We start from the raw sequence: 26982 nt of genomic DNA on the forward strand, positions 1-26982 counted from the left end.
AGAGTTGGAGGCTTACCCATACCGTGTCTTCCGTTCGGTAATCACCACTCGAGAACTTTTCTGCTCCAATGGCCATCAGTTCTACGAGCTATGTCTCCCGCGCACTGCCATTTAAGTTTGGAAATTCTAGGGATATAGCGGTTACCTTGGTTCTCCTGCGAATTTTCTCATTTTTTATTCAATCATGCTCCATAGCCCTTTGGGTGACAATAAGCCGTCTTATGAGGTCCATAGTAAGCGACTATTACCACATTATCAATGGACAATGGTCAAAGACTTTGGTATAGAGCCACTTAGTATTTTAAGTGCCCTAAATAGGAACAATATACAATAAAAAAAATTTAAAACCTCCCCAGTTGTAAATAACATAATCCCCTTTCTTCTATACAGGTGACCTAATAAGAAATCCGAAAAACGCAAGGCATTTGAAGAAATGTGCAGATGAGTTTCCGCTACTCGAAATGGAGGCAAGTTTACATCCTATCACCAGGACTGTGTTGAGGATACGACTCACCATCACTCCCAATTTCAAGTAAGTAGTTCTTAAATCTGTCATTCGTATCCCACTGGCATAAAGCTTAAAATCATTTAGATAAACTTGTCATTTTATGTAGTAGTTCTGTTGGCGACTGTATGTTGAAAATGTTTTTTGTTTCGTCAATTGATGCCTAAAATGTTTATAATGCTCTTTCTTACATTGTACTAAGTGAAATAGCAAGATGTTTAGCAACGCCCTCTTTTTGATAAACCACTGGTAAAATATTTCTTTTGATGTCGATTTGCAAAAGTAACCGTAAAGTCAACGCAAATGGTTAAAATCCGATTGATACGAAATAGTATTTAATTTATTAATGATTTGTCTACAGATGGAACGACAAATATCACGGGAAAGCACCCGAAGCCTTCTGGATTTGGGTGGAAGATCCAGATACGGACATCATGTACTATCACGAGTACTTCCTCATCACTAAGAAGCAGGTATTTGTAATGTAAACAAATAAAGGCTACCATCTAAAGCAGTCTTTCCCAAAGTGGGCGATAACGCCCCCTTGTGGGCGCTGCAGGCTTAAAGGGGGCGGTAAGAGACCCAGAAAAAAAATCGGGACGTTGTGTAGAGGCTTGGGAGGCATCATCTACTAGGAGGACTCTTAGACACCGACTGAGCTCGACTGTTGACTACAAAAATGTCGGGCGCTAAAAAATAATTTATTCTCAAAGTGCGCAGTAGACTAAATAAGTTTGGGAACCACTGATCTAAAGGCACTATCGAGTTATGATGTCACTCCAGTCGTTTCTTCACACATTACTATAAATTAACTCTATCTCTTATTCCAGGTCATCACAAGAGAGCCTCAAGAGCTGATAATCACGATACCAATCTCAGAGCCTCTCCCGCCTCAGTACTACATCAGAGCCACGTCAGAGAGATGGCTCGGGTCTGAGAGCGTCCTGCCTCTGACGTTCCAGCACTTGATCTTGCCTGAGACTCATCCGCCGCATACAGGTATGTTGGGAAACTATATTAGATAAAATAATTACCAACCTCAGAGCCTCTCCCGCCTCAGTACTACATCAGAGCGACGTCAGAGAGGTGGCTTGGTTCCGAGAGCGCCCTGCCTCTGACGTTCCAGCACTTGATCTTGCCTGAGACTCATCCGCCGCATACAGGTATGTTGGGAAAGTGTATTAGATAATTACCAATCTCAGAGCCTCTCCCGCCTCAGTACTACATCAGAGCGACGTCAGAGAGGTGGCTTGGGTCTGAGAGCGTCCTGCCTCTGACGTTCCAGCACTTGATCTTGCCTGAGACTCATCCGCCGCATACAGGTATGTTGGGAAAGTGTATTAGATAATTACCAATCTCAGAGCCTCTCCCGCCTCAGTACTACATCAGAGCGACGTCAGAGAGATGGCTCGGGTCTGAGAGCGTCCTGCCTCTGACGTTCCAGCACTTGATCTTGCCTGAGACTCATCCGCCGCATACAGGTATTTTCGTAAATAGTGAATTCAAGTGCCAATTAGGCAATTAAACAATGCTATCTTCTTTTTAAAAGGATTTTGGCAGACAGTGAGATACGTGTACTCATACGTATAAGCAAGCATGCAATTACAATTCTGAGGCATCAAAATGGTTATAGTATTTATTAGATCTAAACCTTTTCAGACTATATTGTGTAATATAAAAAATAAGTTAGTTTTTAAGTTTTCATTGAGTTTACCCTAACTGACTCTTAAACTTGCGCGGGCGTCCACTGGCGGTTCAGCATCGAAAATTAGTATGATGAGCAACACACGCAGATTCCCGCGGCGCCGTGCTTTTCTACTACATTAACTCGCCCGGGTGCTAGTTTTAGCGGAGACCCTTTCGGCCACAGAAGGCTACTTTTCCCACTGATAAATGTTGCAATAATACTTCAATCACTTTTTCAGACCTCCTAGAACTCCAGCCGCTGCCAATAACAGCGCTGAACAACCCTCAATTCGAGATGCTGTACAACTTCACGCACTTCAACCCGATACAGACGCAGATATTCCACTGTCTGTACCACACTGACAATAACGTGCTGTTGGGCGCGCCCACCGGCTCCGGCAAGACTATAGTCGCTGAGGTTGCCATGTTTAGGGTGTTTAACCAGTACCCGGGGTGTAAGGTAAGTGAACAAATAGGGTGTAAGACTTATGCCCGTTTTCACCATCAATCTCTAATTTTTAAGTGACCCCTATGCTAACACAATAACAGGCATTTTGTTTTCAGGGTCACTTAAAAATTAGGGATTGATGGTGAAAACGGGCATTAGCCTTTTATCGCTATCTGGGGGCACGGCAGTGCCCCCACCAAGTCGAGCAAAAAAGCGGCACGGCCGTACCATCCTTTTCTCGAAGCAATTCAGGCCATTTTCGACCGCCTGTAACTTCGTTGTGGATAAAACTAGAAGGCTGAATTTTCATTAGCTATGCAGGCATTGTAAAGACACGGTATATTTAAAATTTCATTCAATTTGAACCAGTAGTTTAAGAATTATAACGGGTCAAAGTTACTTAATTTTGTCACTCACTGACTGACTCACTGACTCACCGATCATCAAAACTCTAAGGCACTTCTAGCAGACCTAGAAGCTTCAAATTTGGAATATAAGTAGTGTTTGGTGTATGAATCAAGGAAAAACTAAAATATTTGGGGGCACGGTAGTGCAACCGCCAAGTCGAGAAAAAATTTTCAATTTCGGTCCAGTTTTCTAGATACATAACTGCTGTCTACAAAATACAAAAAGAAATGATATTTGGGGGCACGGTAGTGCAACCGCCAAGTCGAGTAAAATTTTTCAATTTCGGTCCAGTTTTCTAGATACATAACTGCTGTCTACAAAATACAAAAAGAAATGAGATCCCATCAAAAACAATACTTGTCAAAAAAACCAAGTCTCGCAACTCAGTTGTTCTACGGTAAAAAGTTGTGAGATCCATGTAATACCAAGTCCAGGCCAGGAAATCTTTAACGTTTTACATAAATATATTGACTTGGTCATCGCATGAAAACACGTGTAAATAAAATTATTTAGTGCGATGGCCAAGTCAATAATTTATGTAAAACGTTAAAGATTTCCTGGCCTGGACTTGGTATTACATGGATCTCACAACTTTTTACCGTAGAACAACTGAGTTGCGAGACTTGGTTTTTTTGACAAGTATTGTTTTTGATGGGATTTGATTGACTATGTGCTACTCGAGTTATAAAATTGAAAACTTGCTTATAAACCTTTAATTAGTAAATCCTCAAAAATTTGGGCATTTATGAAACCTGTTTTGAGACAAATAAATACTTTCTATTCTATTCTATTCTATTCTATTCTATTAATGATTCACAACCAAACTTCTACTGATATTCTCCCATTTCAGCTTATAATATTGATATGAAAGGCGTTTGACGGACGCTTGAGAATTTTCAGAATTAAAAGTACCGTACCATAGTAGTAAAAATCGTCACTAATTTAATTACTATCTCTATTTCAATATTGAAACAGGGATTGGTTATGGTTGGCTTTTCCTAGCCAGACAAGAAAAAACACTGTTTTTATAAACCAAGCTGTATGTTGCCATCAGCAAATAGGCAGATACTATTTAATATACATAATAATGTATCATTAATGTGGCAAAACCAAGTGGCAGTGGGCGGGGCACATAGCTCGTAGAGACGATGGCCGTTGGGGCAGAAAAGTTCTCGAGTGGCGACCACGGGCTGGAAGACGTAGCGTGGGCAGGCCTCCTACTAGGTGGACCGACGATCTCGTAAAGGTCGCGGGAAGAGCCTGGATGCGGGCAGCGCAGGACCGTGCATTGTGGAAAACCTTGGAGGAGGCCTTTGTCCAGCAGTGGACGTCATTTGGCTGAAACGACGACGACAACGTATCATTAATGAGATTACTTCTTTTAGGTGGTCTATATTGCTCCACTAAAAGCCCTAGTCAAAGAGCGAATAAAAGACTGGAAAGTAAGACTTGAAGAGCGACTCGGAAAGAAGGTCGTGGAACTCACAGGTAAATAATACATAACACTAAACAGTTTCCATTTTTATCGGTGTTTTTTTTTAAATAACATGCCATATCGTTTTCAAAATACTTATGTAAACCTTAGAAAAAAGGCTGACAATAGTGATTGAGTTTCTTGTGCTGCTTCTTTTCAGCACTGGGCGAGTGCTGAAAAGAAGCAGCACAAGAAACGATAACATGGCCAGTGCCACTGGCCATGTTATCGTCTTGAAGCCGTAGAAAGTTTATGAGCCTTTTACAAAATAACTTTTACAAAAGTTATTTTTAGAAGCCTTATTGCAAAAAAAAAACAATGACCTTATGACTTCAACCCATTTCAGGTGACGTATCCCCGGACATCCGAGCCATACGAAACTCGCACGTGATCGTCACAACCCCTGAGAAATGGGACGGCATCAGTCGATCCTGGCAGACCCGGAATTACGTCCGGGACGTCGCACTCATTGTTATTGACGAGATACACCTGCTGGGAGAAGATAGGGGGCCGGTGCTGGAAGTCATAGTGTCCAGGTGAGTTGATGAGGATAAGGCCACGCCCACTTTTCTATAAGCGACCAAAGGAAGGCAGGAGAAGGTAGCTTTAGAAGCCGGAAAATGCTGCATGGCGATGGATCATAGTATCTAGGCGAGTTGATATTTATGGTTCCGACAGACCACGCCCACTCTTACCTAGGTGACTAAGGACTACTCCCACTTTTTCTGTAGATTACTGTATCTGGACTCAATAGGATAAAGACGTCTCGAACTAGTTGCTATGAAATGGGACGGCATCAGTCGATCCTGGCAGACCCGGAATTACGTCCGGGACGTCGCACTCATCGTCATTGACGAGATACACCTGCTGGGAGAAGATAGGGGGCCGGTGCTGGAAGTCATAGTGTCCAGGTGAGTTGATGAGGATAGGACCACGCCCACTTTTCTATAAACGACCAAAGGAAGGCAGGGGGAGGCAGTTTTAGAAGCCGGACAATGCTGCATGGTGATGGATCATAGTATCTAGGCGAGTTGATATTTATGGTTCCGACAGACCACGCCCTCTTACCTAGGTGACTAAGGACTACTCCCACTTTTTCTGTAGATTACTGTATGTACTGGACACAATAGGTTAAGGACTAGTTTTGGACTAGTGGCTATGAAATGGGACGGCATCAGTTGCTCGTGGCAGACGCTCACACTTCTCTAAGTAACTAAAGAAGGCAGGAGAAGGCAGTTTTAGAAGCCGGAAAATGTTGCATGATGGATCATAGTATCTAGGCGAGTTGATATTTGTGGTTGCAGAATAGAATAGGACCACGCCCACTCTTCTCTTAGGTGACTAAGGACTACTCCCACTTTTTCTGTAGATTACTGTATGTACTGGACACAATAGGTTACGGACTAGTTTTGGACTAGTTGCTATGAAATGGGACGGCATCAGTCGCTCGTGGCAGACCCGGAATTACGTCCGGGACGTCGCACTCATTGTCATTGATGAGATACACCTGCTGGGAGAAGATAGGGGGCCGGTACTAGAAGTCATAGTGTCCAGGTAAGTTGATGAGGATAGGACCACGCCCACTCTTGTCTAAGCGACCAAATAAGGCAGTTGAAGGCAGCTTTAGAAGCCGGACAATGCTGCATGGTGATGGATCATAGTATCTAGGCGAATTGATATTTGTGGTTCCGGCAGCCTAAATCTAACCTAAGCGACTAAGGACTACTCCCACTTTTTCTGTAGATTACTGTATGTACTGGACTCAATAGGATAAAGACGTCTCGAACTAGTTGCTATGAAATGGGACGGCATCAGTCGATCCTGGCAGACCCGGAATTACGTCCGGGACGTCACACTCATTGTTATTGACGAGATACACCTGCTGGGAGAAGATAGGGGGCCGGTGCTGGAAGTCATAGTGTCCAGGTGAGTTGATGAGGATAGGACCACGCCCACTCTTGTCTAAGTGACCAAAGTAAGGCAGGAGAAGGTAGTTTTAGAAGCCGAACAATGCTGCATGGTGATGGATCATAGTATCTAGGCGAATTGATATTTGTGGTTCTGCCAGAATAGAATAGGACCACGCCCACTCTTCTCTAAGTGACTTAGGACTACTCCCAATTTTCTTTACCTTCCCTAATCCCTATCTTAAAAAGCGACTACGAACAAATATCCTAACGTCAGACCTCTCCAATCCGAAAATGGCACGGCATGTAGTTATTACTCTAGAACCATTACTATTCATATTAAAGCAGTAGCCATTGGTAGCTTCCAATGAAGCTAGACCCAATAGTTCTACCCAACTAGACACAATATGATCCAATCCTAGGCTACTCCCCTTACGAAAAAGATTGAATAGGAAGTATTAAGTATTATTATTATTACTAGCTGAAAACTGTTCAATGTAAAATCATGGTAATTCTCAGGACAAACTTCATCGAATCGCACACGTCGCGTCGCCTGCGCATCATAGGCCTGTCGACCGCGCTCGCCAACGCCAAGGATTTGGCCAACTGGCTCAACATCGGCGAGATGGGGCTGTATAACTTCCGGCCTTCGGTGCGGCCTGTGCCTTTAGAGGTTAGTTTACTCTATGGTTAATTATTGATAAATATAAGAGGAATAAACTAAACACTGGGACTAGTGCATTCACATCGGTTAAAAACTGTTCAGTCGGCTATAAATTAAGGAGTCAACATTCAATGTGTAGGCCCTTTTCAGAACTTATACAGGATGACCCATTCGTTAATGAATGATTTATTACGTTCCCATTTGTACGAAAAAGTTTTTTTTTAAAGATATGTACTTTCTTCTCTTGGGGTAAGTTGTTGCATTTGAGCATTAGAATCAATACTTAAGTTTGATCATCCACGAATGGGTTAACCTTATACGTCCCAAATATAGTTTGCATCCACTCCGGGAAGCTGAACATATCTGTTGTTACCTACCACCAGGCCTGTTCATCTCCGCGAGTTTACATCGAAAACAAAACACGCACGATGGCCCACCTACAGGATACTATTCGACAAGGCCTCACATACGAGCGAACATTGACTCACGCACGCGTATTCTTGTGTATGATGGAAGAAAATTAAGAAAATGGTGTACTAAATACTGTGCAGTATTTAACTGCCTAAATAATAATAAAAACACAGAATGTACTTTTTTAAGTTACCTCAAAACACTGAGAGGCAAATAAGTAGTTAATATTATTCATGATAATTCATGCTAAATCATGTATTTCCTCCGCCATTTTCCGCAGTTTGGCACCTCACGTCACATCATTTTACCGAAGTCAGCCCTATAGCTCCGGCGCAGTGCCGATCACTGACGTTTGTCAACAAAATGGTGCTTGACTCTTGAGACAGGCTAAATCACACCATATTGTTAATGGCATACATTTTTTTAAATACCTTCGCGAAGTAAAACTTCTGTACGTAGTACTTATTATTATTCTGTGGTACCACCCACACCATAGAAAAAGAAGACTATTTTTTTACAAACCTTTTTTACACCCTGTATATTACTAACCAGGTGCACATATCGGGCCATCCAGGCAGGCACTACTGTCCCCGCATGATGACGATGAACAAGCCCACCTTCCAAGCGATAAGGACGCATTCGCCGTGCGCGCCCGCACTCGTCTTCGTGTCCAGTAGACGGCAGACCAGGTCAGTGTGCGGGGCAAATTGTACTCTATCAACAGATAAACCTGTTATGGAACACGCAACGTTGAATACAGGCTGTTCTTTTTTAGTCATTATGTAGTCCAGAGAGAAGATTATTATTCAAGTGTGCTTAATAATAATAATAAATCTTTAGACAATTTCACACAGCGCCAGCTAGCCCCAAAGTAAGCAACTCAATGCTTGTGTTATGGTTGCTAGCTTAACGGATATACTACTTATTTTATTACTTAATTGATCATAATAACATCCGAAATTATACATGAAAAACTAAACATGGCATTTAATTTAGCAAATCTAAGAACCAAAAAAAACTATCACCCAACATCGTTTTAAGGATCTAAACATTTTATAACGACATACTTATGACAAACTTTGACACTCCAAGTGCACTTATCAGGGCTACTGTGTAAATTTCTAAAGCCGAAACTACATATTTTCATCTTCAAACATATTTTTGAATCCATCGTCATTTTTTTATTTTATCGACAACCTTACTCTAAGGCCGAGTTGCACCATCTTACGTTGACCGTCACTATAACGATAACCTGTGCTCTTTGTATGGAGTTTGACATATTTTTGACGTTTGTCAAAGTTAAAGTGAGATGGTGCAACCCGGCCTTAGTCCTCAACCACAGAGAAACTGGCTATTTCACCCGCTGGAGGTAAGATAGCCAGTTTATCTGTGGTTAACTCCAATAAGTCGTTAACAATGTGAATGTACCCTAATAAATTGTATTCCAGACTGACAGCCTTAGATCTGATAGCGTATCTAGCCGCAGAAGACAATCCCAAGCAATGGCTTCATATGCACGAGTCGGAAATGGAACAGATCTTAGCCAACATCAGGGAGTCGAATTTGAAACTGACGCTGGCTTTTGGGATAGGCATTCACCATGCCGGTCTGCATGAGAGAGACAGGAATACTGTGGAGGAGCTGTTTATTAATCAGAAGATACAGGTGAGATATTATTTGGTGGGTACTTATGATAGAGGGTAGTTGAAACCAACCATTTTCGAAGAACAGGGCAATATCTTCATGGCTTTTGTAGAGAAATAAGATTATTAAAAAAGTTTTTTTGATACAAACTTTTATGTTCCATCACCAGACCAGCACATCATTATATTGCATTGCCATCTAAAACTACATGTGTGTGCAAAATTTCAGCTCAATCGATCGTTGGGAAGTGGGTCTAATTCAGCTTGCAAGATTTAACCCAAACACACATTCATTAAGTATTGCATGATAAATGAAAGCATGTAATAAAAAGAACTTGTGACGTCTCTTAGGCCCAGAACAGACGGTGAAACGAAACTGCAACTGCTAGTTACTTTTGAGTTGCATCTAAGTTTCTGCCATAGCGTCCGTTGAGAGACCACACATGACGCGACCAGTTTGAAACTTTTAGTTTCATTCATAAGAATCATCAAAAAGTTGCAGTTTCGTTACAGTTGCGTTTCACCGTCTGTTCTGGGCCTTATTTGCCAACTTAATGTCAAAGCAACTCAAATTTAATTTCAATTGAAAATACAGTATAATAAAGTCAAGGGTCAACTACTTTCTCAAAATTCGATTTCTCAGTTAACAACTTGAATCTTATCCCTTCTGTCCCAAGGTTCTAATCTGCACAGCAACACTCGCTTGGGGCGTGAACTTCCCCGCCCATTTAGTGGTGATCAAAGGCACGGAGTACTACGATGGAAAACAAAAGAGATACGTGGATATGCCCATCACAGATGTGCTGCAAATGATGGGCAGAGCTGGCCGACCGCAGGTAAATGTGTACTTTATGTCTGTGTGTTAAGGTCTAATTTTTAATGTGAAGTTTTAGAAATGAAATTCAGGCCTAATAAGTTTATAAGTAGTTAAAAAATTGTATCATAATCGATTTTGAATCATAGGAATTCTTTATCACGCGCACGGGGTGTGCTAGTAATCAAAAATAGTTTATTTATATTCTTGATGATAGATTCCTCGTGCAAACTTTCAGTCACTATTTAATTTCACCCCCTTAAGTTAATTTTAGCGACCAAAACAAAAAAACATTATTGCATGTCATGGAACTCTTTTTTAGCTTAAGTGCCACTATTGTAAGAAAAAATTATTCTAAAAAATGTAATATTAGCTGTTGAGTTTCTGAATAAACTAAATAAATAAAAGTAGCATGTCAGCAATTCAGCATGTATCCTTCTCCAAGGTCTATATTATGGATGACAGTTTCATTGCATTATTTGCACAAATAGTCACGTTTCTGTCACCGGCATTAGAAAATTTACAATTCTTTCTCCCTTGTACTTTCAGTATGACAACGAAGGTGTGGCCGTGGTATTAGTCCACGACCAGAAGAAGAACTTCTACAAGAAGTTCTTGTACGAGCCCTTTCCGGTCGAGTCCAGTCTGCTTGAGGTGTTAGCCGACCATTTGAATGCTGAGATTGTAGCAGGTAGATATTCTGTTACATTTGGATTGATAGCTAATATTAAAGAGTCGTATGTTACCATATTTCTGTTGGTATAGAAATTGTAGATATTACCACAGAATAATAATAAGTACTACGTACAGAAGTTTTACTTCGCGAAGGTATTATTTAAAAAAATGTATGCTCAATGTCATTAACAATATGGTGTAATTTAGCTTGTCTCAAGAGTCAAGCACCATTTTGTTGACAAACGTCAGTGATCGGCACTGCGCCGAAGCTATAGGGCTGACTTCGGTAAAATGATGTGACGTGAGGTGCCAAACTGCGGAAAATGGCGGAGGAAATACATGATTTAGCATGAATTATCATGAATAATATTAACTACTTATTTACCTCTCAGTGTCTTGAGGCAACTTAAAAAAGTACATTCTGTGTTTTTATTATTATTTAGGCAGTTAAATACTGCACAGTATTTAGTACACCATTTTCTTTATTTTCTTCCATCATACACAAGAATACGCGTGCGTGAGTCAATGTTCGCTCGTATGTGAAGCGTGCGTGTTTTGTTTTCGATGTAAACTCGCGGAGATGAACAGGCCTGATATTACTTGGAATATCTTAATTTATTTTTATTTTATAATTGAACTGTCAGAACACATCGCCCTGTTGGTAGCGGCCTGCATACAGTGCCTTCTTGTTACCTTTATGAAGCCGTCGGTTTACCTTGTGGGTGGACGTCCGCCACACGCTGCGGTTTCAGATGCCGTAATATTTAACTTGATGGGCTGTCGTCCGTTAACTCAATGGAGAAGAGGCGGGATCACATAACACTTATATGGCTGACTAGCCTTCCGCCCGCGGCTTCGCGCGCGTGGACTACATTATCTACATATTTTACGGAACCCTATTTTTTTCCAAAATAAAATTTAGCCTATGTTACTCGTGGATAATGTAGCTTTCGAATGGTGAAAGAATTTTTAAAAACGGTCCAGTAGTTTTTGAGCCTATTCATTACAACCAAACAAACAAACAAAGTTTTCCTCTTTATAATATTAGTGTAGTGTAGATTGAATGCAGGTATTGAGACGAAAATCATCTATGTCCTTAGAAATTAACCAAGCTATTTCAACACTGTTTCCTGTGACTCTAACAAATGTTTTTCTTCAAAGGCACCGTCCAGACCAAACAAGACATCCTAGACTACCTAACCTGGACGTACTTCTTCCGGCGACTGCTAAAGAACCCGTCTTACTACAACCTGGAGAGCTTAGACCCGCGTGACGTCAACTACTACCTGTCTGGACTTGTCCAGACTTCCTTGGATGCTCTGAGCAACGCCAACTGCGTGGAGATTGAGGAGGTAAGGCACCTGGAGGATTACTCCCAAAAGCATAACCAGAAGTTCCGGAACATTTCATCCCTCTCAAACAAAGCGCGACACTGACATGAGCGATAGTGACAAATGACCCAAAACTACCTTAAAACAACTTTACAGAATAGCCCTGCTGAGTTAGGTGAGAGACTTTTAGGGAGACAATGCTCTAAAGCCTTGTGGAGAAACTTACCCAGGTTAGAGGCAATTTATGAAGACGTCTATTCATGGGATTTATCTGGCGAAATGATATTATGTAGCCAAAAGTATTAGTATTTTAAAATCGTGATTTCGCGTCTTGAAAAGCTCTAGCCATACCTTCGACCATCATGACTTTCATTAGATTTCATTAAAGGTATATGGAAATCATTGTTTTGTCTATGTTCAGCAGTGGACGTCCTATGGCTGAAATGATGATGATGAAAGATCAAACTGCAAGTAATGTAAGATTTAAGTGGTGGGAACTACATTAATAAAAAAGAAACCGTCAACAAATCTTTTCCCAGAGATCTCTTTTAATACTTCTTTTATTTTCCAGGACCAAAGAACAGTCCACAGCACGTGGATGGGTCGCATCGCGTCCTACTACTACTTATCCCATAAAACAATGGCACACTTCGCAGCGAACTTGCAAGGCCACCTCAATGGAGACTCCTTGTTGAGGGTCTTGGCCGATGCGGAAGAATACGCCACGCTGCCTGTGAGGCATAATGAGGATCTGCTTAATGGGTATGATGTTGTATGTTATTAGTTGGCTAATAAAACTATGTTGTTGTGATCAGGTTATTTAGTATCCAGTGCAGGAGTACGAAGCTTAACATACCACAGGCAAATGGAAGATTTCGACTACATAACCCAAGCTGGCTAAACGGGTTGGAGAGGCCTGATGTTCGCACGTTAGTCCCTTAGTCGTGTTTAAAAACATTTACGGGAAGAATAGAAGTAGCCTCATTCTACTGTGCTCTGCTGGAATAACGAAACTGTTTTAGGTCATTTTAACGGTAATTCCTTTCTTAAGGTAATGTCTAACGCAGAAACTTCAGAATCCATTTCAGCCATAGGACGTCCAATGCTGAACATCGGCCTCCCCCGATGATTTCCACAAAGGCCGGTAGGTAGCGGCTTGCATCTAGCGCCTTCCTGCTACCTTTATGAGGTCGTCGTGAGAATCCATTTGCCTATTTGCCTCTGTTAAATCAGGTACACTCCTGCATTGAAAAGATGATCTGTCTGTTGATGAAAATACGTATCAAGAATTTGTTCATGGCAAGATTAGATTATGTGGGATATGATGTTCATCCACAATAAGGAAGCTAGATGTTAGTGCTTCCTTCCGAGCGGGTGTTATGCTCGGGGACCAAGGTCCAATTTACACCATCTTGGTTTGTCTATATATACTTGGCAGGATATAAAACTCCGTCACCGCGATGCAGGTTTGTATGAGCGGCGGAGTGTGCCATAGTGTAGTAGTGACAGCGCCATCTGTTGGTACACAGTTTGTAGTGGCGTATCGTCGATGTCGCCACAATTATAAAGTCTTAATAGCTATTATAATTTGACCTCTATTTCTTCTCCAGCGAGCTATCCCAACAATGCCGTCTCCCAGTGGACGCGTTATCGCTAGACTCGTCCAACGTGAAGGCATTCCTATTACTGCAAGCGCATATGACGCGCCTGCCGCTGCCTAACACCGACTACTTGACTGATACCAAGTCGGTGCTCGACCAGACTATAAGGATATTACAGGTGAGAGCTTTGTAGAACCAGGGACGTTGATATGTCAGCATTTATCATCATCATCATCATCATCATCTCAGCTATAGGACGTCCACTGCTGAACATAGGCCTCCCCCAATGCTTTCCATGTTGCCCGGTTGGTAGCGGCCTGCGTCCAGCGCCTTCCTGCTACCTTTATGATGTCGTTGGTCCACCTTGTGAGTGGATATTCCACGCTGCATTTTCCGGTACGTGGCCTCCACTCCAGAACCTTGCTGCCCCATCGGCCGTCATTTCTGCGTACTATGTGCCCTGCCCATTGCCACTTCAGCTTTCTAACACGTCAGCACTTATATGAAGGCGATAAAGTTGGTATCAGTCCAAATTCAACCCACAATAATTTAGAAAACAACTATAAACTGAAAAAAATAAGTGGGAATGTTCGAGATAGTCGATTTTTGCGAAGCAATAATGTTTGAAAAATAATACACGTATAGGAATGAGTCGTCCGCGATTGAATTTTCGGGGTGTATGAAGCTTCCTTTGACCTTCGACCTAATCATAACTTTTCATTAGGCCTAGAGCTTACCTATTGTGGCAAAAAAAATGTTAGAAATAAAACAGTTTCACTCTTCAGAAACTTATGTCCTGTAATAAAACTGCTGCCAAAGGTGGTCGACTTTCTTTCCCAACAACAGCCGACATGTCTTGAATTAGGAATAGTGCAAGCTATATTTTTTATTGTGAAGTCACTAAACTCGTCATTTCTTTCAGGCCATGATAGACACATCAGCAGAAAACGGCTGGCTGTCCGTCTGTCTATCCTGCCAGATGATCATGCAGAGTATAGTCCAAGCGCGTTGGCCTCACGACTCTCCTCTAACGACCCTCCCATACGTGGAACCACAACACTTATACATGTTCTCGCAAATGGCCAGAGACAGTAACAAACCGTGCACTATGCTGAATGGGTTAAAGGTGGCCTGTGGGAAGAACTATGAGTTGCTAGCGAGGTATATGAGGAAGGAGTTTGAGGAGAATCAGATTGAGCAGATACATAGGGTAAGTGATAATACAATAGATGCGCAGGATTGCACAAATTGACAACTGTCAAAGGAGTAGGACTATTTGTAGACATTTTTAGAAGCATCAATCAATGCCATTTTGCATATCTTTAACTATTAATTATTTGTATGGTTGATGATTTTTTTAAATAAGGTGGAATAGGGAAATTTTTTTAAGACAATAATTACGCCCGTACTCACAAACGATGCTTGCTTAAGGGAAGCAGCAAATCGAACGCACAGCGTTAAATTGAGCTCTGTGATTGGTTCGTGTGTCACCCTGTGCGTCCACGCACACTGGGAGGCCTCATAGTAATGTTTGTGAATACGGATGTGAATCATTTGTGGTTCCTAATTAAATTCGTTTATGTTTAATTTACTATTAATTTTAACAGTCGCTGCTGTGATGAGCTTTGTTCAGCTTAAAAGAAAACTGTTGGAGTCTTATTCAAATTTATTTGTTTCCCAGGCAATATGCGACCTTCCGACGCTTGATATAAAGCTGTACGTTCGCGGCCTTTGGTTCGACTGCGATCAAGAGCAAGACAAGAGAATAGCGCAGCCTCCGTCAAGAGATATGTGGCTCCCTCTACACGCTGACCAGGTAAATACATTAATTATTATGAAACTACTAATAATATATATCTTGGAAATAAAGTGATAGAAAGATATTATCACGTTTATTGATTAGATTATTATTCTCGAAGGCATGAAGTCATTATTATTATCATAATATTAATTAGTCATAACTATGTCCGGATGCTAATTAATATTATTAACCTTTACCCATCCGTGTTATTTCATTATTTGCAATATAAACTCTGTATGATTTAACTACCCTTTGCCCATGTTTCCATTTGTGTTATTCTTTCTTTACTACCTATGTCCTAAGTTGGAATTTGAAAACAAAAATAATTCAGTTAAGTTTAAATCCACTCATTCATAAAAAAAATCCTTCCTTTTTATCATATTATAATTAACATTTGGACAGAAGCAGAAAACGACAAAGACAGGGCATTCACTATCTAATACGGCTTTAAAGAAGTTTACCTTATTATTTTCTACAATCTTATTATTTCTTCACCAGGAATACACCTTACTCCTCGAAATGCAACGCCGCGGCGGCAACCCGAACAACGTGATTTGTCCGCGGTTCCCGCGCGGGAAGAACGAAGGATGGTTCGCTACCCTCGGCACCGTAGAGTATGGTGAATTGCACGCCTTGAAGCGGCTACCGGCTAGGGGCACCGCTCAGATCACGTTCTGCACTCCTTCGCAGAGAGGTATGGCTCGAGATTAGTTATAATAATATTAAATAAAATAAATAAAAATTATTGTTTATCTCTCCCCTATTAAATTACATTATATCTGATGATGACAATCTACCGTCAAACGTTCCTATCGTCGTCCATTCCATATGCCTACGTCAACGTCTGAAAGAGACTACAACAGTATATTTCTACTTACTAAAGCATTGTGAGTCACACTTTGTGACGCGGCCTACGGCATTTATAAGCCACAGGGTAAACACACGCGGTAGCGTGTCGAGCCAAGTTCAAGTAACAGAACTGGCGAGTAATATTACACGAACCATTTGGTGCCACTTTGACCTCTCCATAACGCAAAAACTATTTCACATAAACATGTCTTTGGTAATAAATAATCACTAAAATGAATCACTCTTATTTCCAGGTCGTATAATTTATACAATCTACATATTGAGCGACAGTTACATGGGGCTTGACCAGCAATATGACCTGCAGTTTGAAATCATGGATCCTTTGCCACAGGAAAATATAGAAAAAGTATATGACAATATAGATAAGACCTTACTTGAGTAATATCATATTTTTATGCAATAAATTATTGTTATTAAAAAATCTTTTATATTAAATATGTAATCTTATTTAGTTAATAATAGTCATTATTCCGAATAAATCTTTATTTATGTATTAAAAATACATAGACAGCTACACTTTTGTAGTCAATACAATACAACAATTTTTCAAAGCATTTTTAACAAAAATAGTCAATGGGCCTTTTTTATTTTCTTACTTTAAACACTAACAACATACAAGTACTAATACCCTTTAGTCTAACAAGTATTCTGCTTAAAATTTCACCAAAATGAAAGTGATACATTCATTTTGGTGTAATAAACAACAATTCACTACTACTTACAACATTTGAGAATATTTACACCAAACAGATAAGTTATAAACTACAAGTTCAGAGAAAATGCTATCACAAATGCAAGAGAACAGATAAAACCAGATACATAAACATATAGCTAAGTTTCTAAATTATTCTGTTAGTAATTAATGCAATATTCATGAAATCTTAAGTTCTATTAATTACATTGACAAATAGCTTAGCAGACTGAAATGCTAATAGATTTTATACAAATGCATAAGGCATAAATGATCAAAGAGAAATGAATTACAGTTATCCAACCAATCAGTCATATTATTTCTAGTGACTTCACTCTTATCGTCCTGTACATATTCCGTTACATTAACATTCTTTGGTAAAACACTCAAACAATATCACATATTGTTGGAGCGTCAGCGTTATGCTATTTGCGCTTTCTCTGCTCATACTCAATCGCACGCACTTCAGAAATTATTTGCCTTTCCCTTGTCAAAATACCATCAAGTTGTTCAGTGAATGCATCAAAGGAAAACTTTGTCTCGAATCTTTTACGGCCAGCTTCACCCAATCTCTCAACTAGATCTGGATTCAGTATTAACCTCTTCATTGCATTAGCAAATGACTCACTGTTCGGTGAACATAAGAAACCGGTGACGTCATTCACAATAGTTTCAGTTGGACCTCCACTGTTGACTGCAATGACCGGTTTACTGTAGTACATAGCTTCTAATGGTACGATACCAAAATGTTCATTAGACGGTGTATAGACCAATGCTTTGCAGTTGTAAAGCAGAGAAACCTTTTCTACGTCTTTTGGAGACTTCATGAAGGTGACTTTATCTTCAATGTCAAGTTCAGCAGCAAGGTCGGTCAGTTCAATGAAATGTTCCATGTTCTCCAGGTTGATTGGGTCAAAACCTCCTGCCATTATCAAATGCACTCGATTCCAGTCAGCCTCACTTAGGTTATGTTTCAAGTACTCCAAGGCTCTCAATGCCAGCTGCAAATTCTTCTTTCTCTCATACCTATTTATTGACAAGAATATAAACTTATCTGTACCTACAGGTACCACTTCTTTCAAAGGCATTGGTTGAGTCATTTTGAAAAATTCTGTGTTTATAGATGGATAGCAAATGTCAGGAATGTCCTTGATCTTCTGAAACGCATCTTGGTAAACCCTGGCTGTATATTTGCTGTTGACCAGGACTTTGTCAGCTCGGGCTGTTGTGAACTCTTCCAGCCAGTTCAGAGGAGCTCTATAAATCTTCTTGAGGATTCCACCATCAGAAGTAAGTAGTTTATCAGGGTGGTGGCAATAGAACACAACGCGAAAAGGTCCATGGGCCATCTTCAGAAATGGAATGCACAGAGATATCAGATCACAGAATATTAGAGTCGGCTCTTCCACCGGTATCACGTACCACGCCATGTAAATTGCCGCGTAGACCATGCGAGCGTAAGCACATGCCGCTTTGAACCTCCCGAATATAGATCGCGGAATCCAGTCGCCGATAACGCTCACTGGGAACGTTCCATCTCTAGTTTCGGCAAAACAATGCGTAGGATCGTGGTGATTCGTGTAAAAAGCCACTTCATGGCCCTTTTTCTTGAAAGCCAATGCAGCATCCAACACGAGGCGCTCTGCACCGCCGATCCCCAAATCGGGGTGGAGGAATATGATCTTCACCATAATGGTGCCACTTTGAAATATTTAGAAATCTTCGAAATTAGTCATTCACGTCCGGTTTCAAGAGTTAATTCAAAATTACGTGGATTGTTTTTATTCCGCACTGCTGTACTAGGATTGGGTAAAAAATATCGATATATCAAAATATCGATATTTTTTCAGAAAAATATCGATATAAATTAGCGATATTTTTTCCGGCGATATATCAATTTTCGATATTTATTTTCAGATATCAAAATCGATATATTTTAATATTTTTAAAGCTCTGCTATTGCTCTTAAATGGTTCTCTCGGATATTGCTCTTAAATATTTGATATGTCAGACATCTTCAGTGTCATCTGAAAGGGTAGCTTCAGTGGTAAATTTGGCTGTGCCAAATGATAGGAGCAGACTTACAGGAGAACACATCAAACAAAGAGTGCTCCTGATGTCAATATCAGACAAATACTGAGCCCCGATTACGGTAACTTTTATAACGTCTACAATCCAGACGCGTTTCTGATTCTGCGATACGATTGGTCAAAATAGCTGACGTACGCTGTTGAACGACCAATCGTATCGCAAAATCGAGAAGCGTGTCTGGATTGTTGACGTTAAAAATTACCGTAATCGGGGCTCTGGTTTGAATAATGTTTTTTTGTCAATGTTTAAATGCTCATTCGAAAAAATAAATTGAAATATTACAACTTGAGTTGAAACAGCGACATGTGTTTTCTTTAAAATTTAGATAATTTTGGCAATTTTTATAAATAATTGCAAATTGGGCAAAAAATATCGATATATCGAAATATCGATATTTCTTGGGCGATATATATCGATATATTTGAAAAATATCGATACGATAAATATCGATATTTTTTTTCCGTTTGCCCATCCCTATGCTGTACATCAATTTTTTTTTTGACATTGCGGTGACATTGACAGATATTTCCGGTTTTGTAGCGTGTTCCAGTACGACAAAAAATTATAAATTTTGTTAAAATTACTGAAAACCGGTTATTCCCAGTTGTCCCCTTGGACATCGCCCCCTCTTCGGTTTGGGGGAAACTGGGTATTTGTAAAAAAAAATGTATAGCCTCCTCCACCTCCTGTATGAAAATTTATTCTTCGCTAGAAAGGACCCGTTGTCCCCACGAAGGTGCTGTTTTTCTTAAAATTATAGCACTGTTTTTGTTCCATTTTGCATCTACTAGTAGCAGAGATTCACCAAGTTTTATTATAGCATTAATGATAGGTCTTTGTATGTGCAGTATCGGTGTCGGTGCATAGTAATGTTAGTAAGGTAATACAATAAAACATCATACTTTCACACATTGGAATGTATTCAAATAAAAAACTTATTATAGCCTGACCAGGAACATAAAAACCCTCGCCATGTTGCGGAAAACTAATGGTACTAATTTCTTTTAATGGCAACAGTAACTGAAAACTTCATTATCATGTCACCTTGCATGTCAGTCTATTGCTGTCAAAGTGTAAACAAACTTTATTTTAAATGTGCGCAATTGATTTTGTGAATTAAATTGCTAAAATCTTTTTATAGTCGTGAAAGAAAAGTGGTTTACAATGTGTTAAAGTATTTGTCGAAGAGAAATACTAAGGGTTCGGACAATATTTTCATTGAATAATGTTTCCGACAAAGGTTGTCAAATTGACTGACATGTTTATCGCATAGTACAGTCCACTATGAAAATTAGCTGTGGTTTGTTTCAACTACCTATTTTAAATTTTTTTGTCACTTTGTAAGTGTTGAATTTTATGGAATTGGGAAAGAAGAACCGAGTTTGAAGCGTTCATGAGCAAACATTGCAGTTGAATATTCAAGTTCTGAATTTGATTATTGATGAATAATAAAATAAATCCTACTAGCTCGATTGATGGTTTCATTTAATTTATTTAAACCAGGTTACCTAAAATAATATTTTTTCGTTAATTTATGAAAATATCAAATTAGCCCGTAATCCTGAATCCTGATACATAAAGTTAGCCTATTAATTTAACACAGGTACGACTGTACTCAGTGTTGCACTATCAAATGCAATTGACGCGCCTCTATGCCAGGGTTTTTATGTTCCTGGTCAGGCTATACATGAAATCTCATGATGACTGCATCTTTCATAGACTTAGATACTTTAACAATGTAAATTGAACAAATTCAATAACTTATGGATGTATATTTGTTCATTCAATGGCTACCATTCTGTGATGGTAATTTTTTTTATTTAAAGTTCATCTTTTCTTTCAATCTTCACAAGGTCTACATGGAAAGTGAGAGTTGCAGACTTTGGTATTTTCGGTGGCGCTCCAGCTTCTCCGTACGCCAGTTCTGGAGGGATCACCAGCTTCCTTTGCTCTCCTTCGCACATTCCCATGAGGCCTTGGTCCCAGCCTCTGATGACTTGACCGGAGCCTAATGTGAATGTAAGAGGGTTTCCTCTAGGAATTGAACTGTCGAACTCGGTGCCATCCTCTAACGTACCCTGGAATTTGCACATAAATGATACTTATGATAGTTCTGATAATAAGTTATAATGTTGATGATGTTTCATTACTTTCTTTGCAAGTGTTACTTGTTTCCAAAAGTAAAAACAAATTAGAAAGAAGCAAGCTTTATAAAATCAAAGTTCCGAATGTGAAATTAGTTGTTCAGAACACGTCATTCATAAAGTATGAATACTTATGAATTATTGAATGCAAATATTCATGGAAATTGGCAAATAATGTATTTAATTTATTTACCGTGTAATGCATATGTAGTAGATCTCCCTTTCTACTCTTAATAGGGCATTCGGTAGGACGTTTCTTCACTCCAATTTGCAATTTCTTTGGTGAAGATTGACCAAGAACAACATGTGATATGACGCTCATAAAAACTAACACGAATAGTAAAATTTTACAAATTTTTCCTACAACAGTTTTCATTTTTGGTATCAAAGAGTTAATTATACTACGAAGTTAATTATTTCTTAGCAGTAATTTTATAAAATTGCTTGAAATTCTCTTCCAATTCGTCACAATTCGTAGTGTAAAATTTTCTTATTTGAACGTTTGATTAGGTTGCTGTCAAAATTAGTGTTGTGATTTGATTAGTTCTTACCGGTTTATATCTTTTCCACCTATGTCGACTATGCTTTAATTTTTTTTTTTTTTTTTTTTTTTTTTTTTAATTTTTTTTTTTTTTTTTTTTCTAATCTGTGATTAAAAAAAAAAAAAAAAAAAAAAAAAAAAATATAAATGTCAAATCGAGATAAAAAAAAAAAAAATGATTTGTTTTGTCTGATTTGTTTGGTGGGTTTTTCCGTCTCGCGAGTGTCAGTGGCTACACGTGTTTCAGGAAAATAATTAGTTTTGGTGTAATTACTAGTGTAATCTTTTACAGAAAATCAATTTTAAGCTAAATTATTACTAAAACAAGGGTGGTGGTACATAAGTTTATTTATTCTCGGTAAGTTTTAACAAAAATGGACCCTAGTCCTCCCGACCCGCCTGATCCTCCAGATCAGTCCGATACAATGGAGGTCTCCCAACCCTTATTCTCCCAAACGGCAACTAAACGCCGCCTAGATACGGAGGTTGACTCCGAGCCCGCCAAGAGGACAAACACAGACGGATCTTCACAAAATCATCAATCGGTGTACACACATCCCTCACTTGTGATTGCTCCTAAAATCTACAGCGACCAGGACAAAGGCCCCTTTATCGTTCACGTTTCCCATGTGGAAAATGAACCTTCTTCCCCAGCTTATATACAACCCATGAGATTTGGCAAATTTCTTGTGACTAACAAGATACAGGGAATTATTTTAGACGGAGTCAAAAAAATTGGCAGAAACAGGATTTCTGTCGAATTTCTTTCATCCACTGCTGCTAACAATTTCCTTAGTAATGAAATTTTGTCCATGTACAAATATGTAGCTTCCATCCCAACTTATAACGTGACCCGCATGGGCCTCATTCGAAATATCCCTACAGACTGGACCATGGACGAACTCGCTGAATCCTTGACTACCCCAGACGGCTGCGGTATCCTTTTGAAGGCGCGCCGTCTCAATAGGAAACTAGTTCAAGATAATCAAACTTCCTGGGTCCCCACACAAACAGTCGTAGTTACATTTAAGGGTCAAGTTCTCCCGGAAAGAGTATATTGCTTCCACAACTCATTACCAGTTGAGACGTACCAGCTCCCAACTATCCAATGCATGAACTGCTGTCGTTTCGGCCACGTCAAGTCTCAATGCCGGTCCAAGCCAAGATGCTACCGATGCACTCAACCACACTCCGCTGAGGAATGCCAAGTTACGGAAGACAAAGCTACTTGTATCAACTGTCAGGGCCCCCATTTTGCATTAAACAGGTCCTGCCCAGAGCACTCTCGGCAGAAGGCAATCAAGATCACCATGTCTCAGGACAATATCTCCTACTCCCAGGCCTCCTCCCAATTTGCGCCAGTTCGTAGGTCATATGCAGACATTGCTAAATCCCCATCACCCCAAAAATCCAACCCCACTCCTCAATCTTCCTACCCCCAATCCACTCCCTCCACTCAATCCAGCTCTTACAGAAAGTCCATCCCACGCCCATCCCGTCCTCATACGCCATTGAATAAAGGGTATGACAAACAGGCACACCAAGCCATAATAGGCAACTGTGCCTCCACCCTCCCCAATGGCTGCGCTTTAGGCGATGACTCTTTTTCCTCCTTAGGAGAGGAGAACCTTCTGGACCTGGTTCTCTCTCTTATCCTCCAAATTGTTTCTGGCCGTAAAAACACCTTACCGTCCAACGTTGCGCAAAAGCTTTCCCAAATCTCGCAGTTAACTTGCAATAATAATGTCGACAGAGGTAGTCCAATGGAACTGCAAAAGCATTAGACGTAAAAAACACGAATTAACTTTTTTGATTAATAAATATTCTCCATCGGTCCTAGCCATCTCGGAGACATGGCTGGTGCCTGGTTCACACTTTCGTGTATCAGGTTACTCGTGCCTCCGGGATGATAGAACCGATGGTTACGCGGGAAGTGCCTTACTTGTAAGGCGCTCTCTCCGCTATACCCAACTCCCTCTCCCCTCGCACAGTCAAGACATTAATGTCGTGGCCGTGCGAGTATTTGACATATCCTTTCTATCCGCTTATATTCCTCGTCCTAACTCTTCCTCTATTAATGAATTACGCTCTGCCATTATATCCCTTCCTCCTCCTGTCCTCATTATGGGTGACTTAAATGCCCATCACGTCTCATGGGGCTCATATCACTCTGACTCCCCTGGATCATTGCTTTTGGATCTTTTGGATGATTTGGACCTCTGCATTTTGAACAATGGCTGTCCAACGAGAAGATGCGCGCCGTCTCAAAACCCAGCGTCTGCCGTGGATGTTTCGTTTTGTTCACCTAATTTGAGCTCAATTCTTTCCTGGAGCGTTCTTAAGAGCACGTTCGGTAGTGACCATTTTCCAATTTTAATTTCTCTACCGAATAATAATTCTCCAATAAATCGCCCTCCTCCCCTATTAAAATATAAATTAAATAACGCTGATTGGTCAGGCTATTATGCGTCGGTTAGAGAAAAACTGAAGGACCTACCTAATGTCACTAACGAGAACGCTCTTGACGTGTACTCGGAGTTTGTGAATACCCTGCTGACATCAGCTGATGCTCATATCCCAACAAAAAACCCATCTAGGAAGGTATCACCTCCCTGGTGGGATGCAGAGTGTACTGCTAGTGTCCAAAATCGTAAAGAGGCTGAAAAAAGATACAATCGTTCAATGACCATGGAGAATTACATCTTCTACCAAAAAACTGCTGCGCAAACCAGAAAATTTCTGGCCAAAAAGAAGAGAAAGGGCTGGATTAAGTTCTGCGAGACTATGTCTCCAAGAACTCCTTCCTCAATAGTTTGGAAGCATATCAAAAGATACCGCAGGTCTTTATTACCAATGAATGCTCCTTCAAATGATCCCTCAACATGGTTAAATTCTTTCGCTGACAAATTGGCGCCTCCTTTTGTTCCTTTCATGGATAGCTTCCCTTCTCCCAGTAGTTTTCTTCCTCATACAAACAACCTCGATAGGCCCTTTTCATTTGAAGAACTGTCATTGGCTCTTGACGGTTTAAAGGATTCTTCCCCAGGGGTAGATGGAATCCCATACTCTTTTATATTAAAATCCCCCGAAAAAGCCAAACATTACTTTCTCGACACCATTAACTCTTTTCTTGATCTAGGTTCTCTTCCGGAATCTTGGAAACAACAGATAGTTATTCCAATCCCCAAACCAGGAAAAGAACCTTCAGACCACAATTCCTACCGTCCTATAGCTCTCTCTTCCGTCCTTCTTAAAATAATGGAGCACATGGTTAAAAACCGCCTAGAATGGTTCTTAGAATCCAGCAACATCTTGCCTAAGTCCCAATTTGGCTTCCGTAAAGGGCTTAGCACTCTTGATAGTTTGAGCATCTTGACAACCGATATCCGAGTAGCTTTCCAAAATAAAGAGTTCCTTGTTGGTGTTTTCCTGGAAATAGCCTCCGCGTATGATAACGTTTTGCTCCCATTGCTCAGGCAAAAATTGCACTTGCTGAGTATCCCGGAGAAACTGGTACGTCTCATCTGTAACACATTGATGTCTAGATCAATAACGGTGAGATGCCAAGACTCTTCTGTTCCTCGTTTAATATGGAAAAGGCCTCCCTCAAGGGTCTGTGCTTAGTCCCCTACTCTATAGCGTTTATACATACGACCTAAACAGAACAGTTGACTCTTTCTGCAGCATACTGCAGTACGCGGATGATATATCTCTGTATTACTCCTCCAAATCTATAAACGAAGCAAGCTCTCGTCTAAACTCAGCATTAGATTACCTTAACTCTTGGATGACAGACCATGGACTCTCAATTTCTGTTCAAAAATGTAGTTGCGTTGTCTTCACCAGAAAACGTTCCATTCCAAATTTAGATATATCATTGAACGGCGATAGCATTCCCTGCAACAATCAAGTAAAATTTTTGGGATTAGTTCTTGACACCCGGTTGTCAGGTATCCCGCATTTCAACTATATCCTTGGAAAGGCAGAAAAAGGGTTAAATATTCTTCGAGCCCTCTCGGGTGCCTGGTGGGGTGCTCATCCTTATTCCCAAAAGCTACTATATAATGCTATCGTTCGTAGCCATTTTGACTATGCTTCATTTCTGTTAGACCCTTGTAACAAATCCGTCCTCGATAAGATTACTAAAACCCAATCTAAATGTCTTCGCATAATACTGGGAGCTATGAAATCCTCGCCTATCAACGGTTTACAGGTTGAAAGCGTGGAACCTCCCCTCTATTTGCGTAGACAATACCTCAGTGACAGATTTTATTTAAAAGTTTCTCAAAATTCAACTCACCCATTAAATGACAAATTAATCCTCCTCTCTTCACTGATCAACAACGACCCCTCCCGGAGTTTGCCATGTATCTTGTTAAGTTACCAGAAATTTAACCGTCTCCCCACTCCAATTGAAAAAATTACATTGAATCCCCTTTTCTCCAACAGCTTTGAATCACTACTTTACCATCCCCCGATTATTTTAAACTTTGGTATAACGAAAGATTCATGTTCTGCAGGCCAAGAATTTATCAGTATTGTCTCCGAACAATGGCAAGGCTGGCTCAAGATATATACTGATGCTTCTAAGCTGGACGAAGGAGGATGCACAGGTGCTGCAGTATGGATCCCAGCATACAAAATAACGTTGAATTTTAAGTGTCCTCCTGTTACATCAGTGTTCACCGGAGAATCTGTTGCTATACTTGAAGCTATTCGCTATATAATCTCTCATCAACTCAATAACACTCTGATTTTCACCGATTCTCTAAGCTGTCTTCAATCCATTTTAGCCAATCCCTTCAAATCCAAATCCAAATTTCCAATAATTTTCAAAATTCGAGAAGCCCTATATCAGTGTAATCAGCTGAATTTAAAAGTCGTTTTGGCCTGGATCCCAAGTCATCGAGGAATTCCTGGTAATGAAACAGTAGACTCATCCGCCAAAATTGCTATAACCACTGGCTCGTTGGAACATTACAAGTTATATGCGCATGACGCTTCCTCCCTGCCACGCAGTCACCTTTACAAATCGTGGAATACTCACTGGGAAAAGTCTAAACGATTGGCTGGTAGATATTATGCAGACATCCAACAGAGCATTCCCACAAGACCCTGGTTCTTTAAATATCACCACTTATCTAAAAGGACTGTTTCCATTATCTGTCGCTTGCGTCTTGGTCATGCTTGTACCCCGGTTCACCTTGCAAAAATGCGGATTAAAGATAATTCCCTATGTGAGTGCGGCTTAGACGAGGGATCAACCAACCACATATT

At 40.3% G+C, this 26982-nt stretch overlaps 3 protein-coding genes across 3 annotated transcripts in view; 1 reads left to right on the forward strand and 2 right to left on the reverse strand.

The window, feature by feature from the left end:
* LOC135081499 (activating signal cointegrator 1 complex subunit 3) overlaps positions 1–16689 on the forward strand; it is a 30098-nt gene extending 13409 nt beyond the window's left edge. The window contains exons 21-38 of the mRNA XM_063976214.1: positions 391–532; positions 867–978; positions 1336–1504; positions 2431–2651; positions 4433–4535; positions 4868–5057; positions 6948–7101; positions 8056–8192; positions 8952–9168; positions 9824–9982; positions 10510–10651; positions 11797–11987; positions 12538–12728; positions 13577–13745; positions 14490–14777; positions 15249–15383; positions 15867–16062; positions 16472–16689. Coding sequence (XP_063832284.1) covers positions 391–532; positions 867–978; positions 1336–1504; positions 2431–2651; positions 4433–4535; positions 4868–5057; positions 6948–7101; positions 8056–8192; positions 8952–9168; positions 9824–9982; positions 10510–10651; positions 11797–11987; positions 12538–12728; positions 13577–13745; positions 14490–14777; positions 15249–15383; positions 15867–16062; positions 16472–16620 — 3065 coding nt within the window. The 3' untranslated portion in view covers positions 16621–16689. The remainder of the gene's footprint in view (positions 1–390; positions 533–866; positions 979–1335; positions 1505–2430; positions 2652–4432; positions 4536–4867; positions 5058–6947; positions 7102–8055; positions 8193–8951; positions 9169–9823; positions 9983–10509; positions 10652–11796; positions 11988–12537; positions 12729–13576; positions 13746–14489; positions 14778–15248; positions 15384–15866; positions 16063–16471) is intronic.
* A 14-nt stretch (positions 16690–16703) lies between these two features.
* LOC135081494 (alpha-1,3/1,6-mannosyltransferase ALG2) lies at positions 16704–18723 on the reverse strand. The gene has a single exon (XM_063976209.1). The coding sequence runs from the start codon at positions 18618–18620 to the stop codon at positions 17355–17357; it is 1266 nt and encodes a 421-aa protein (XP_063832279.1). The 5' UTR covers positions 18621–18723; the 3' UTR covers positions 16704–17354.
* A 2067-nt stretch (positions 18724–20790) lies between these two features.
* LOC135081498 (peptidyl-prolyl cis-trans isomerase FKBP2) lies at positions 20791–21652 on the reverse strand. Its single transcript, XM_063976212.1, has 2 exons — positions 21358–21652; positions 20791–21098 (listed from the first exon to the last, which is right to left on the reverse strand). The coding sequence occupies exons 1-2, from the start codon at positions 21538–21540 to the stop codon at positions 20841–20843; spliced, it is 441 nt and encodes a 146-aa protein (XP_063832282.1). The 5' UTR covers positions 21541–21652; the 3' UTR covers positions 20791–20840.
* Between the last annotated feature and the right edge of the window lie 5330 nt (positions 21653–26982).

This window comes from Ostrinia nubilalis, chromosome 20, assembly GCF_963855985.1.
Source record: "Ostrinia nubilalis chromosome 20, ilOstNubi1.1, whole genome shotgun sequence".
In the NCBI taxonomy this organism is placed as follows: Eukaryota; Metazoa; Arthropoda; class Insecta; order Lepidoptera; family Crambidae; genus Ostrinia; species Ostrinia nubilalis.

Bases quoted from the DNA above. Each gene is read 5' to 3' on its own strand.
- LOC135081494 (XM_063976209.1), bottom strand. From the start codon at position 18,620: ATGGTGAAGATCATATTCCTCCACCCCGATTTGGGGATCGGCGGTGCA.
- LOC135081498 (XM_063976212.1), bottom strand. From the start codon at position 21,540: ATGAAAACTGTTGTAGGAAAAATTTGTAAAATTTTACTATTCGTGTTA. The intron at 21,099-21,357 runs GTAAATAAATTA...TGCAAATTCCAG, and splicing joins TACTACATATGCATTACACG to GGTACGTTAGAGGATGGCAC.